The sequence below is a fragment of the Salminus brasiliensis genome, chromosome 4 (assembly GCF_030463535.1).
Source record: "Salminus brasiliensis chromosome 4, fSalBra1.hap2, whole genome shotgun sequence".
Taxonomy (NCBI): domain Eukaryota; kingdom Metazoa; phylum Chordata; class Actinopteri; order Characiformes; family Bryconidae; genus Salminus; species Salminus brasiliensis.
This window is the reverse complement of record NC_132881.1, coordinates 45,004,541-45,020,953: the sequence shown is the minus strand read 5'-3', so window position 1 is coordinate 45,020,953 and position 16,413 is coordinate 45,004,541. Positions and strand designations below refer to the sequence as shown.

Sequence of the window (16,413 nt, the reverse complement as noted above, 5' to 3'; positions counted from 1 at the left end):
TTCTGAATGCCGATGCTGGTTTATAATTAGAGGAAGGCAAGTGAGTGGTTCTCTGGTTCTCCCGCTGGTAAAACAGAGCGCTTTAGTGAGAGTTTTATAAAGGGTCAGATATTATGGTCTGTTTTCAGGTTCCACTGTAAAATAGCTCCACACTGCAGAACCTCAACTCCTTTATTTACCTTCTGAGAACGTCCACACTGCTGCTGCAGCCGGCTGGGAATAATGTCCGTTAAAGACACCTTGAGTAGATGGCGCTCTGAACACCTTGGTTAAAACAAAGACTTGGAACTGGATTGGGATTAAAATAGCCAATACCCGATTCATTAAAACATGCCTGGATTGGGACAATTAATGTTAATATAAGAGTTTTCAGGGTTCAGAATCACTTGACGTATTAATTTCCTTATTTCAGATTTAACAGTCACTCACAAAGCTTAGATTTAAATGTGATAAACTACACCACAAGCAACTGTTCAGATTTCTTGGTTATTTTACACTCCTCTACATGCTGGAGATATTCCCGTTTTTGGTGCAGTGAGAGCACATTCTACCTCTGCTGAGATGCTTTAACCACAAAGAAAATGTGTCACAGTGTTTCCAGTGTGTTTCCAAAAACTCAAAGCTATTAATTTAGGTGTTTTTGTTAACATGGTTTACAGGACAACACTATTTATTCAAGATTAGAATGGTATTGTGAATCAATTTACATTAGTACATGACTATTTTCACATGTCTGTATTGATCAACATGACCTTTGCATCTAAAATCTCACCAAATAAATGTTTAAATATGTGTGTGTTAGAATAGGGGTGAAGGTAATGGGCTGGGGTCTATGTGTAACCCCAAATATAATATATAAATATATTTTTAAGTGTCAGTGTGTACCTAAGACATCTTTATTCAAACTTGTTTTAAAAATATGTCCAAAAAATAAATAAATAAAAATGTGTGACTTACCACCCCGTCACACTGACTTGTTTTGTGTATAAATACCATACTGTTGCTTTAAATAACATTATAAAGCGGTAGTGACATCATATGATCCTTTGGCCAGGCCAAGAACAGGGAAGTCCAGGGAACATTACACTGTTTATTTGTTATTGTTTATATGTTAGACAGGGTCCGTCAAGCCCAACCCAACCATCCTGTCAAGTAGAATACACAGGAAAGCTGCAATAAATTAAATTTTAACCTTATTAATGCAGAAATAATTATATTCTAAATTCACTGACATGTGTGCTCAGTCAGAAACGTGACCACATAAGGAACTGAAGCCATTTTAGGACGAAATTTACCACCCTGTCACAATTTATTGTAAATATGGTTTCCATGTCTGATTAAAAAGGATAATATTAATGAAGATTTTTTTTCCTGAGATGGAGAAGTAGTTTTTTTGTATGATGACCAAATATTTTATTATTATTATTATTAATTATTATTTTTTAATAGCACTCGTTTAATTCATTCAGTCATGTTATACACTCATCTCCCACCACATCGGACTGGTTTCCTAACAGAGGATGCACTTAGCAGACACACAGTTACTGACTGCAGCCCATCTGCTGCTGCACAGTTTATCACTGTTGTGATCTCTCCAGCCGTGGAAAGTGGCAGCCACAGGACCACCCCTGATTTTATTCAGTCTAATTACAATTCCAGTGGGGACTGCGTGGACCCTTATATGGGCCCTTTACGATCCTGCTCATTTCAATGCATGATCAGCGACACGTCTATAAACGGCTCACGCAGTCTGATCTTTAGGTGAGCGGCGGTTGGCTGCACTGGACGCAGTGTGGGAGTAATAGGCATTTCTTTGGTTAGACAGGCCGAGCTGAAGACTCACAGCTGTGTGAACCGAGATCTAAATGTAAACAGCAAGCTGATAGCATCACCGGTCTCAATTTCAAATACACACACACACACACACACACACACAGGCCTCACGTAAAAAAAAAAAAAACACACGTCAACAGCTTCAAATGCTTCCTGCGTCAAGTATATACAACATGCAGGCGACATGGGTGTGCCTTACAAGGGCATGTTTTCCCAAGGACAAGTGCTCCAAAGGGCTGTCAGACCGGGGCTTACGAGGCGCTTGTGGGTGGCTTTTTTGAAGACTAGATCCTCTCACCGTCAGGACAGGCCTTTAAAATATTTAGGCTGTAAACTACGGTAAAATGACAGGGGAGATCAAAAAGCTTTGCTTTATAATAAATAAGTAATTAAGTGCAATTTTTTTCCGCCCCTCTTTCCTTTCCTGCCGCAGATCTGCAGATGCAGGCGGCCGAGTTTCCGCCAACCGCTTGGGGTTTGAGTGTTGGAGTGTTGGAAAGGGGGATGGATATAAGAACTACCTCCTGCAATTGCGGTTCCTTCTTCTTCGCTGACATGTTCAAAAGTTTCTCCAAGGAAGTGTAATACTTCTCCGTTTCCTTCTCGTACTTCTTTCTCTCGGCCTAAAAATGGATCATCAAAAATCATGAGAAGGGCTCAGGTTCTGGTTCCAGCATTAGCCATGTGCTACATCTCCAAACATTACTAATAATGAATCAGTCCTGTTAGCAATCAGACTGACGCAAGAGGCTATTTTGTCACCCTGACGCTTCTCCAGAATACACAGAAACGACCCGGATCTGAAAAATACAGGAATTTAAAAAGCCTACCTTCGCTGAACCCAGCTGCTCCTTCCGAAACTTCTCCAGTGGCTTCATCAGCGTCTCGGTGATGTTCCTCATCTGTGGAAAACAGAGCTTTTTTTAACCACTTCAACTCATTTTACACCATATTTAAAACATCAGTCTCCTGAATGTTTCAACTCTGACAAACATCAGACATTACAGATGCAACACGCTGTAAATTGAGGACGAAAGGTGTCAGGTAGAAGTGGAGATACTAGGGTTTAAAAGACTTCTAGAAAACCTCAACAGCTTGTTTAGAGGAGCCCATGGCTGCTGATTGTTGGGACATGGTTTGAGGAGTCAGAGTATTTCTAAAGCTTTGTGATTTGCTTCACCCGGAATTCCCCAACTATGACCTTATCAATAGCATAACACCACCTGCCCAGTACCCAAGTAGGTACCTTTAGGTGACAGATCTAAGCATTGGAGGCATGGACTCCACAAGACCTCCGAAAGTGTCCTGTGGTATCTGGCCCAAGACTAAGAACTAGGCAGCAGATCCTTGGACCTCCATGGACTTCATAAATGAACCTTAGGTGCCCATGACTCTGTTGCCAGTTCACTGGTTGGTCTTCCTTGGCATACTGGGAACATGCAATAAGCCCAATTAGGAGATGATCTGACCCAGTCTGACTCGTCTAGCCATCATAGTTCAGTTCTTTCCAAAGTGACTCAGAGCCTTATGCTTTGAGGACCTTTAGGTAAGGACTGTTCGCTTGATGCCTAATATGGTAGATCCCACCCCTTGTCAGGTGCCACTGTAGATGAAGATAATCAACATTTTGCACTTCACCGGTCAGTGGTGCTAATGTTATGGCTGTACTGTGTGAGCTCTATCTGATCTCTCTCTCTCTCGATTTCTCTGGTTTATTAGGGCCTTCAGCTCTTTGGCCATGTAAGGTTTAGATGGTGGTACAGGTGGTACAAAAGGTGTTAAACAAAACTGGTTCTTCTATGGTATCACACCAAGAGCCCTTTGTCGTAGGGCAGGGAAATTTGACGATTTTTATCGTATCGTGATGAATTTTGTTATTGGGATAGAAAATATGCTTTTCTAAGCATATCGAGGATACCGTCAGTGCTTAAAGAACACTGATCAGCTGCAGGTTTCATTACCAGCAGTGTAATTAGACTGGTTTAATTAGATGAAGAGCAGCAGTACTGCAAATCACAGTAATCAGCACGGGAGAGTATCTGAACAGTAGTGTTTGAGAATCTGTCGCTCCTGATGTATTCAGTCCGAGTTCATCAGTATCCTTATAGAAATGCGCAAAGACAACCCCGTCTGCACACAAGGCACGGGCATGAAGTTACTGGTTCATGTTCTGGTTTCCTCTTTCCTTCCAGTCCTGGCCTGCAAGCTGCGAGTCAAGCATTACTGTGGTAACAAAACCTTGCTACTCCGAAATCGCATATGAGTTAGGAGTCGAGTCAGCAATTTTCTATTCTGGTCCCAGTTTGGTGCTTTCCCAGCTCTCAAACACGCACACTAAAACCAGTGAGTAATGCATCTGGTGTTTTACAGCAGGGAAATCACCAAGCTGTGCTTGGCTCAGGGTCAAACCTGGAGATCCCTAAACTGAGCAGTTAAGGTTAAGTGATAGAGTTATAGGTATTCTTAACAGGGCTGAGAGGGTCACTTACTAATTGATTACTAATTACCTGGTTAAACATGTAATAATTCATACTTCAATTACATCCTTACCAAAGGATTGCTATATCAGAGTAATGTAATCTGACTACTCTCTTAATTACATTTGCAGTAAGTAAACAAAGACAAGTGTTTTACATTTTATGAAACAAAACAGCATGGATTACAGAAGTCTGACCACCCCTACTTAAAATACACTATATGTCCAAATAGTTTTAGACGTTTCTTCTAATGAATGGATTCAGCTACTTTAAAGAAGAGAAGTACTGCCAAGATACAGCCAATGGGAATCTCTGAAACAGATCAACGAGAACCTATTAGAACCATTCATGGGTCTAGAGGGGTATATGATGATGCTTCATCCAATACTTCAATGGAATGAGGTGAGGAGTTGGGGATGATGAGGTGGGGTGGTGATCACCACCCAATATTCTAACCTCACCAACACGTTTATTGCTGAATGCAATCAAATCCTCACTGCAATGCTCCATCCTCCAAAATCTAGCAGAAAGCCTACTGGACAGTAGAGAGAGTTACTCTAACATAAGCAGGGTCCACTCTTTTCAACACCCTCGATTTCAGAAGAAACACTGAAAGTGCAGGTGTCCCAATACTTTTGTCCCTCAAGTGAATCTGTTGCTGTGAATAGTTGGAATAAGAGACTAGAAGGCAAAAGATGAAAACATTCTTTTCTTTTCCACTTTTTTGATCAAAATAAGTCAAGTAATGGCTGTTTCCTACCATTTAAGAGGATTACCGGGCAAACATTTGAGTATCAGAGGAGATCCAAGGCTGTTTCCTCAGTTCATGATGTAATTAAGAAATGGCAGTTGACAGAAATCATAGAGGTCAATGATGGAGGTCTAAAACACCAAAAGTGAACTGCTGGTAGACGTTCTAGATCAAACACCTCACTGTCTGCAAAAGACCTTCAGGAAGATCAGACCTTCAGTGGTGGTGCACTGTTCTACTGTGCAGCGGCACCAGCACACAGCACATAGTTATCAGGGGAACATTCAAAGACTCTTAACTGATATATACTCTTAGATACTCACCAAAGGGAGTGTTACGAATTTGTGATCATGCAAGGTACCCAAACTTTTGCTTTCTGCCTTTTTATTATCATTATTATCATTTATTATTATTATTATTATTATTACTATGAAAAACATGGTGTTATTTTACTTAAACCATTAAATATTAGGGCTTGCTGAGGTATAGAGGTCAGAAAAGTGGGCTCTGGACCCTCTAGACCAGCAGAAAGTGTGGACAAAAAAAAGGGGGGGGGGGGTCAGCACTTTCTCCTCCCTCAACATTCACATGCCCTTGAACAAGTCTCCCAACTCTAGGGTGACCATACATCCTCTTTTTCCCGGACATGTCCTCTTTTTGGGATGTAAGAATGCCTCCGGTCGAGATTTCTAAATCTAAAAAAGTGTGTGTGTGTGTGTGTGTGTGTTCACTGTCACGGATGAGTGACTTTTAAGTATAAACTACGAAATCTTAAAATCTAAAAGACTCCATCTTTAACTTTAGACCTTTTGGAAATCAGCTCATCTTACAGAAAACACCAACATGTCCAAACACTACATGTTTGTGGACGCCCCTTCTAATGAATGCATTCCGCCACACTGATATGCAAATGCACACACACACACACACACACACACACACACACACTCGGCTTGTCTAGTCCCTGTAGAAAAGTACTGAATAATAGGATAGAATAGGACTCTCTGGAGCAGATAAACATGAACCTATTGGCACCATGCTGCCTAATGCCAGGCGTGGGCTAGAGGGGTATAAAGCCCCCCAGCATTGAGCTGTGGAGCAGTGGAAGAGCTGTGTTCTCTGGGATGATGGTGGTGTTGCTCCATCCAATACACATTTAGGATGAGGTGGGTTGGTGATCATCCAACATGCTGAGCTCACTAACACTCCTGTTGCTGAATGCAATCAAACCCTCACAGCAATGCTCCTCCAAAATCTAGTAGAAAGCCTTCTTCTCGACAGTAGAGACAATTACTCCAACAAAAGCTCTCAGAATACCCTCGATTTTAGAAAAAATGACAAGCGAGCAGGTGTCCGAATACTTTTTTTTTTTAATCCGCATTGTGTATTTTGACCTGGGGTGCCTAAACCCTTCAGCGTTAAAAATCAAGCCTGAACCTAAAACTAAAAATCTGAAAGAAGAGCTCATCCAAAAACAACAACAGTCCTGTATTTTTTTTTTTAGCAATGCATGCACTCCCTCACCCCTACGCCCCCACCGCCTCCACCCCCTCCTGACGTGCTGCAGCCTGCTTTGCCTCAGCTATGTTGCTTCATCGTGGATGATGACATCAGCTGTTCTGTGATTGGGCAGAGGGCCGGGAACTTGCCTTCAAAACAAGCCAGATGGAGCGCTTTTAGTTTTGGGCAGGGCTGCCGCTGGCTTTACTCTGCTGAAGTAGCTGTGTTTACTAAAGAGCTGCAGCATGACCTATATTCCTTGCTGACCATCGGCGTACCGGAGTCCTCCACCAACACAAACAGGACTCAACTGGATCACATGCGTTCTCCACACAGAGGAAACAATGACCTCATTAATGTTATTATTAAGGAACTTGCAGTGCAGTTCAGCAACTGTACAGATACAGAACCAGGGAAAGGCTTTACACACCCGCAGACACTGGACTGAATATGAATATGCCGACTGGGCAGTAAGTGTCCATTTGATAATGATTACAAATTAATATCAATATCAGTAAATATTAAATATTAATATCAGAGTAAATAAGTATTAAGCTTTACATACATTTAGTACTTGGGACAGTGATGGCTCAGCAGTGGTTAGAGCTTGATGACAGGGTTGTGGGTACGATACCGGGGCTCGGTCAAGCTGCCACTGTTGGGCTCTTAAGCAAGGCCTTATACCCTCTCTGCTAGTGTACCCTATCACTAGTGTGTGATGAGGCATGAATGTACGTCAAACTCAGTTGACACTCCCCTAATAATCCATAACCTAATCTATACACCTAATCTATAACTGAACCGAGCTTCTAAACCTCACTGAACCGAACTGGACTTCACTGCAACACAGTACTGATACACACCATGCAGAACATTCGCACTAGGATTTTTGGCACAGCTGTACAGATGTTGGTTTTCATTGTTTGTAAATGTTTATATCATTATATCTACATACAACAGTTTGTATTAACAAGTTTGATCACTAACACTCTTGTTGCTGAATGCAATCAAACCCTCACAGCAATGCTCCTCCAAAATATAGTAGAAAGCCTTTTACTAGCCTAGTAACTAGACAGTTACTTCAGCAAAAGCCGTTTACTATTTTGTTTAATACTCCTGAAAGTAGAAAGTAGAGCGAGCAGGTGTCCGAATACTTTTTTTTTTTATCCACATTGTTTACTTTGACCTGGGGTGCCTAAACCTTTGCAGCGTTAAAAAATAAAGCCTGAACCTAAACACAGTACTGATACATAACATGCAGAACATTCACACTAGGTTTATTGGCACAGCTGTACAGATGATCGTTTTCATTGTCTGTAAATGTTTATATCACTGTATCTGCATATAATACTTTGTATACAGATGTGTACTCAGGCTACATGTGGATATGCAGTATTCATACCTGTTTCTGATTACAGATTTATTATTTATTGAATTTTTATTACTTATTACTTTTTAAATGTATTATTATTTGCTGTATTTGTTGTTTATTGTATCTTTATGTACTTGTTAACAGTCTGTGTTTGTTACATGTCATACTTGTGCTGCTCTCACCGAGTAAAATTCCTTGTATTTGTAATATACCTGGCAAAATAACGATGAAATTCTGATTCTGACCCAGAAATAATAATATTAATAATTAATATAATAATTAATAATAATAATAATTAGGGCTGCACTGATTTGATACTAGGACTGGATATCGGTCCTGATACTAACTAAATTAACTGGATCCGCTATTGGATAAGCAGGCCGATCATTCACTGAACCCAATTCACCGCCGGTTTTCTAGGCTTCATAACTCAGGAGCAGAGTGACCTACAGACATGATACGCATATCGCTGCAAACAGCGAGAACCCTTCTATCTAACCAGCATGACTGACTCAATCGGTCATCAACTACCGGCGAGTAATTCAGCTGGAAAAATCAACTAAAATCCACTCCTTAAGCGGCCTGTTCGGTTGACTCAAGAGTAGCACAGAGAAGAGGGGCGAGCAGGGGATCTCTCTCACATACTGGCACACATGCAGGCAGGTAGACACAGAGCCCGAAATCCACAGATTACATGATTCTCCACTAAATATCAGTAAAATTCCAGGTTTCAATCCCTATCGCTGTTTTTAATTATTATTATTATTATTATTATTATTATTAAATAAGAACTAATTATGAAATAAGTAGTGATTATTCAGTATCTACTAATTTAGTACCCATTAATTATTCAGTACCTTCTAATTTCTAAACACCTTCTCTGTACCTACTGATGAATTAATAAGCAGTAGTTCAGAAACTGTTAATTATTAAATAAGTACTAATATTTCAATAAGTAGTATTTATTCCATACCTACTAATGATTTAATACTTACTTTTAGTTTGGTCTACTAAGTACCTACTAATTTAATACCCATTCATTATTTAGTACCCACTAATTTAATACCTGGCAATTATCCAGTACCTACTAATTTAATACCTATAAATGAGGCAGTACCTACTAATTTAATACCTAGTAATTATCCAGTACCTACTAATTTAATACCCATTTGTTATTCAGTACCTACTAATTTAATACCTATTAATTATTCAGTACCTACTAATTTAATACCCATTCCTTATTCAGTACCTAATTTAATACCTATTCTTTAGGTAGTACCTACTCATTTAATACCTATTAATTATTCAGTACCTAATTTAATACCTATTTATTATTCAGTACCTACTAATTTAATACCCATTCATAAGGCAGTACCTACTAATTTAATACCCATTCATAAGGCAGTACCTACTAATTTAATACCTATTTATTATTCAGTACCTACTAATTTAATACCCATTCATTATTCAGTACCTACTAATTTAATACCCATTCATTATTCAGTACCTACTAATTTAATACCCATTCATTATTTAGTACCCACTAATTTAATACCTGGTAATTATCCAGTACCTACTAATTTAATACCTATAAATGAGGCAGTACCTACTAATTTAATACCTAGTAATTATCCAGTACCTACTAATTTAATACCCATTTGTTATTCAGTACCTACTAATTTAATACCTATTAATTATTCAGTACCTACTAATTTAATACCCATTCCTTATTCAGTACCTAATTTAATACCTATTCTTTAGGTAGTACCTACTCATTTAATACCTATTAATTATTCAGTACCTAATTTAATACCTATTTATTATTCAGTACCTACTAATTTAATACCCATTCATAAGGCAGTACCTACTAATTTAATACCCATTCGTTATTCAGTACCTACTAATTTAATACCCATTCATTATTCAGTACCTACTAATTTAATACCCATTCATTATTCAGTACCTACTAATTTAATACCCATTCATTATTCAGTACCTACTAATTTTTTAGTACCTACTCATTTTATTATTGATTTTATCGATTCGTTGTTGCAGCCCTAAACACCAATAAATAATCATCATAAGGGCCTAAAAACACCGGCACGTAAATCATAGTATTTGGGTGGTGGGCGATTCTCAGCGCTGCCCAGCAATGACAACACTGTCAAAGCCACCAACTGCATACTGTCCTACTGAGTACAGAATTACACTGCGTGTCTGCTGTGATCATGTCAAAAAAGACAGCTTTGGCACATCAGATCAGATCAGATCAGAGCAGAGGGAGACGTGACTCGTCACAAACACTCCTGCTAGCTTGCATAACCACAGACTCACCAAGCCTGCAGCACCGCTCGCAGAAGGGGCATGAATAACCCACAGCAAAACAACTCACTTCCTGTGGTCACCTTAGAGGCTGCCAACTCATGCACATGGTCCAATGCACAGTTACTCGCTGCTACACGCCGGCGGCTCAGCGGAGTTTCCGCTTTGCCTCATTTGGAGCAGAAACAGAGACGGGATTAAGATTTAATACTGGAAATGATCTTCTCTCATTTTTGCCTCCGGGTCTTAAGATTAGGCTTATTTTTATTCATATACCTGTAATTACACATACACATCCCTGTTAAACAGCTCTAATTCTAACACCAATTAATTACTCAGTATCTATTCATTATTCAGTAAGTAGCAATTATTCAGTACATACTAATTTAGCACCTCTTAATTATTCAGAACCTACTAATTCCTTTGCACCTACAAACTATTCAATCAGTAACTATTAATTATTTAATAAGAACTTATTACTCAGTACCATCTAATTATTAAATAAGGTGATGATTATTCAGTATCTACTAATTTAGTACCCATTAATTATTCAGTACCTTCTAATTTCTAAACACCTTCTCTGTACCTACTGATGAATTAATACACAGTAGTTCAGAAACTGTTAATTATTAAATAAGTACTAATATTTCAATAAGTAGTATTTATTCCATACCTACTAATGATTTAATACTTACTTTTAGTTTGAAATCTACTAAGTACCTACTAATTTAATACCTACAAATTAAGCAGTACCTACTAATTTATTACCTATTCATTATTCAGTACCTACTAATTTATTACCTATTCATTATTCAGTACCTACTAATTTATTACCTATTCATTATTCAGTACCTACTAATTTAATACCTATTCATTATTCAGTACCTACTAATTTATTACCTATTCATTATTCAGTACCTACTAATTTATTACCTATTCATTATTCAGTACCTACTAATTTATTACCTATTCATTATTCAGTACCTACTAATTTAATACCCATTCATTATTCAGTACCTACTAATTTAATACCCATTCATTATTCAGTACCTACTAATTTAATACCTATTCATTATTCAGTACCTACTAATTTAATACCCATTCATTATTCAGTACCTACTAATTTAATACCCATTCATTATTCAGTACCTACTAATTACTCAGTAAGCATTAATTATTCACTAAATAGCAATAATTCAGTAGCTAATAATTTAGTAGCTAATAATTACTTAGGATCTATTAATTATTCTGTATCTATCAATTACTTTATACCACCTAATTACAAAATCACCCCAGCTGTATAGAAACCTTTCCATTTTATGAAGAACCGTCTATAAAAGGTTTTCCACCCATAGGAAGAACGCGTAAACAGGGCAGTCAAAGACCCCCTTCAATATGCAAATGTTCTTTTGAAGTGATCATGGTTTTATACAGAACAATCGCTTTTGCTAAAGAACCCACATAGAACCTTTAAGGGTTCTTTAAAGTCTTAACAAATGCTGGATGTATCTGATCTGTATACACATACGGTATACAAGTCCATGCACACACACAATGCATATGTGGCACGTACAACCTCACATCCTGCCAGTGCATAAACACAAGTCTGTGTGTGTGTGTGTGTGTGTGTGTGTGTGTGTGTGTGTGTGTGTGTGTGTGAGAGTGTGGGGGACGGTTGAGGGGGAGGGTTATCTGCAACGCTTAGACAGATGCAGCGCTTGGCTCTGTTCCAGTGAAAAGTGCAGCACGCTGCAGCTTTCTGAGCGGTTTGCATATTTTAGGTCGAGCATCAGGTTCATCACAGGTCTCGACTGGTCACACTTACCATCAGCTCTCTCTGGTCCTCCAGATTTCTAAGGAATGCTGAAAATTCCTGCAAGGAGTCATCTGAAACACAGAAAACAGCACAATCAGACTTTCAGACTTTATCACAGATCAGGGCAACAACTCTGGGTTAAGGTGGTCAATGTGGTCACGATATACATTATCACCACGACACATGAGCTTAGATCTGAGCACAGAGAAGCAACACAGTAATGCTGTATTAAAAGGTTCCACTAAAAAAGGCTCCCCTCGCTGGAATAGGAAGAACAGCACTTGGCCACTTCAGGCTCGGCACACTGCTAACTGCACTGTGTAACTTTGGCCAGGCAGGCAGGAAAACACTCGAAACTGAGTGAAAACACAGAAACTGTGTAACGCTGGGTAACCCGAGACATATTTGTGTAAAGTCCTGTAACCTCAGTCCACACGCTTCTCTCACTTTCAGTGACCGTTCTGTATCTCTCAAAGGTCCAGAAATGCATGTGTAAAGCAGGTACTTCTTTAGTAGTGGCTCAAAGTGCATAATTCACTTCCTAACTGCAGGGAGATGCAAAACGGATAGCCATCTGGCAGGCGCTAGCAGGCTCTGGCAGACGCTTATATATATTTATATATATATATATATATATATATATATATATATATATATATACATACACACACACTGTTGAAAGTTAAGTTAATAGCACATTTAATGCATTCTCAAATTCTATCCACATTCTATCTAGCCACTGTGGCTTTTACAGGTGATTACTGGACGTCAGTGGTAACGACATGCAACGGGTCACTATATAGATGATTATATAGATGAACAGTGGCGACTTCATTCACATGCTTTAACGGTCATGAGAACAGCAGTTTTTAACATTTAGCATTTAGCATGTTCACCATTTTAACCTGTAACATTTCACTTAAAAATCCTTATTTTTATATAACATTTACACAGATAAAAAATTGTGATACATATATATATGCTATCCCTTTCTGCTGTGACATTGAGAATTTCCCCACTGTGGGACTAATAAAGGATTATCTTATCTTATCTTTTATATATCTGTGAATGTTATATAAAATAAGGATTTTTAAGTGAAATGTTACAGTTAAAATGGTGAACATGTTTAATGCTAAATGTTAAACTGCTGTTCTCTAGAGTAACACTAGACTGATTATGCTACTTTATTTGACTGCTGTGCCGTCCTTCAGTAAAATAAGCCCTGGAAGTAGAACCCCCTTCTGCATAGCATAAGCACCGCGCCCCCGGTCCAGCCCACTTTACTCTGATAGGATGCACCTGGGTGCCTAGTTTCTGCCTAGTCACTGTTGCCTGACAGTGGTTTCCACAGCACACCGTGCAGAAGAGGAGACAGAGGGGTGTATTAACAGTGTATTAACAGTGTATTAGCAGTGTATTAACAGTGTATTAGCAGAGTATTAACAGTGTATTAGCAGTGTATTAACAGTGTATTGGCAGTGTATTGGCAGTGTATTGGCAGTGTATTGGCAGTGTATTGGCAGTGTATTGCAGTGTATTAACAGTGTATTAACAGTGTATTAGCAGTGTATTAGCAGTGTATTAGCAGTGCATTAACAGTGCATTGGCAGTGTATTGGCAGTGCATTAACAGTGTATTGGCAGTGTATTAACAGTGTATTAACAGTGTATTGGCAGTGTATTAACAGTGTATTAGCAGTGTATTAGCAGTGTATTAGCAGTGCATTAACAGTGCATTGGCAGTGTATTGGCAGTGCATTAACAGTGTATTGGCAGTGTATTGGCAGTGTATTAACAGTGTATTGGCAGTGTATTAACAGTGTATTAACAGTGTATTGGCAGTATATTAGCAGTGTATTAACAGTGTATTAACAGTGCATTAACAGTGTATTAGCAGTGTATTAGCAGTGCATCAACAGTGCATTAACAGTGCATTAACAGTGTATTAGCAGTGTATTAGCAGTGCATTAGCAGTGCATTAGCAGTGCATTAACAGTGCATTAACAGTGTATTAACAGTGTATTAACAGTGTATTAACAGTGCATTAACAGTCCACACCGATGTTTAAACATGCTGATCATCTGGGTTTGCCCTGCCTTAACCACTACTATCCAAAACCGCATCAGACTAGCACACAGCGCAGACACACAGCACACCGAAAGACGATAAACACTACTACTACTCACCGATGCACTTTTCATCGTCGGTCTTCGCATCCCCGATGTATTCGAACTGGAACTCCCCCAGGCACTGGGCAAACTTGCGCTGGGCCAGAGACAGCTCTGCAACAGAGAATTACACGAGCGATTCATGAATGAGAACCATAAAAGACAAGTGCAGTCATCTTTAACATGGTCTGCTTTCCACTCTCTTAAACCCAGCCAAGGCGTGTTTAGAGGCAGAGGTTGGGTGTAGTTTTGGTGGAATGCTCAGGGCTCGAATCCCAGCTTGTAGGAGGACCTCGTACATATATTTAAAATGAAGGGTGCATCTCTCTAACTTGGTACCTCTGGAGGCAATTATGTAACGTGGACTAATAGCAGTCTGAGGGAGGTCTCAGAACAAATGAGGCAGTGATCAGGACCAGTCACAATCAGGGGGAAGGCTTAGAATTACAGACATGGTATTAAAGACCAGTTCAAGTCAGGGAAGGTCTTAGAAAAAATGGAACAGTGGAAGGACCAACTGAAGGCAGGGGAAGGCTCAGAACAAATAACAGCATGAAATTTGCCAAAAGGGGGAGGTCTCAGAATAAACAGGGCAGTGATTAGAATTAATAAGAGGCAGGAGAAGGGCTCAGTACAAACGAGGCAGTGATTAGGACCAATTAGAGGCAGGGGAAGAGCTCAGAACAAACAAAGCAGTGATTAGGACCAATCAGAGGCAGGGGAAGAGCTCAGAACAAACAAGGCAGTGATTAGGACCAATCAGAGGCAGGGGAAGAGCTCAGAACAAACGAGGCAGTGATCAGGACCAGTCACAATCAGGGGGAAGGCTTAGAATTACAGACATGGTATTAAAGACCAGTTCAAGTGAAGGAAGGTCTTAGAAAAAGGGAACAGTGGAAGGACCAACTGAAGGCAGGGGAAGGCTCAGAACAAATAACAGCATGATATTTGCCAAACTGAGGCAGGGGGAGGTCTCAGAATAAACAGGGCAGTGATTAGGACTAATGAGAGGCAGGAGAAGGGCTCAGTACAAACGAGGTAGTGATTAGGACCAATCAGAGGCAGGGGAAGAGCTCAGAACAAACAAAGCAGTGATTAGGACCAATCAGAGGCAGGGTAAGGGCTTAGAACAAACAAGGCAGTGATTAGGACCAATCAGAGGCAGGGGAAGAGCTCAGAACAAACGAGAAAATGATTAGGACCAATCAGAGGCAGGGTAAGGGCTCAGAACAAAGGACATAGTGATATTGGTCAACAGGGGGTAGGGGAACGTTTCAGAACAAATAGGACTAATGAGAGGCAGGAGAAGAGTTCAGTACAAATGAGGCAGTGATTAGGACCAATCAGAGTCAGGGGAAGAGCTCAGAACAAATGACGCAGTGATTAGGGCCAATCAGAAGCATGGGTAGGTCTCAGAAAAAGCAAAGCAGTGATTAGGACTAATGAGAGGCAGGGAAAGGGCTCAAAACAAACAAGGTAGTGTCTCTCTTTTTTTTTTTTTTGAGACCCTCCCAGGTCTATGACTGGTCCTAATCACTGCCTCGTTAGTTCTGAGACTTCCCCCTGACTGTGATTAGACCTAATCACTGCCTTATTAGTCCTAAGATCTCCCCCTGACTGTGAATAGTCCTAATCACTGCCTCGTTAGTCCTCAGAACTCCCACTGACTACAACTGGGCCTAATCACTGCCTTGTTAGTTCTGAGACCTCCCCCGGACTGTGAATAGTCCTAATCACTGCCTCGTTAGTCCTAATAACTGCCTGGTTACTTCTGAGACCTCCCCCTGACTGTGAATAGTCCTAATCACTGCCTCGTTAGTCCTAAGATCTCCCACTGACTGTGATTAGTCCTAATCACTGCCTCGTTCCTCCTAAGATCTCCCACTGACTACAACTGGGCCTAATCACTGCCTCGTTAGTCCTAAGATCTCCCCCTGACTGTCACTGGTCCTAATAACTGCCTCATCTGCCTAATAACTGCCTCACCATTTTACCAACCTTTCTTTAATTAATCAACCCAGCTCTTACTGTGTCTTTTACTGAGTATTAGTTAAATGACCTCTGTTCTGATTGGCTGTTCTGTCTTGTGCTTTGTTGAAAAAGCAGTCAGAGCTGAAACACTTCTGAGAACAACCTCTGAAGTGCGACTCGGCCGTCAGGCAGAAACGACTAATT

The 16,413-nt window shown here is 39.8% G+C and overlaps 1 protein-coding gene across 3 annotated transcripts in view; it reads right to left on the bottom strand.

Moving 5' to 3' along the window:
- arhgap10 (Rho GTPase activating protein 10) overlaps positions 1 to 16,413 on the bottom strand; it is a 130,606-nt gene that overhangs the window by 68,048 nt on the left and 46,145 nt on the right. For 2 of the 3 annotated variants that reach the window (XM_072678562.1, XM_072678560.1), the window contains exons 2-5: positions 14,257 to 14,352; positions 12,081 to 12,142; positions 2,664 to 2,735; positions 2,355 to 2,456 (exon numbers count right to left, since the gene is read on the bottom strand). In XM_072678562.1, coding sequence (XP_072534663.1) covers positions 2,355 to 2,456; positions 2,664 to 2,735; positions 12,081 to 12,142; positions 14,257 to 14,352 — 332 coding nt within the window. The remainder of the gene's footprint in view (positions 1 to 2,354; positions 2,457 to 2,663; positions 2,736 to 12,080; positions 12,143 to 14,256; positions 14,353 to 16,413) is intronic. The other variant, XM_072678561.1, reaches the window with a different exon arrangement.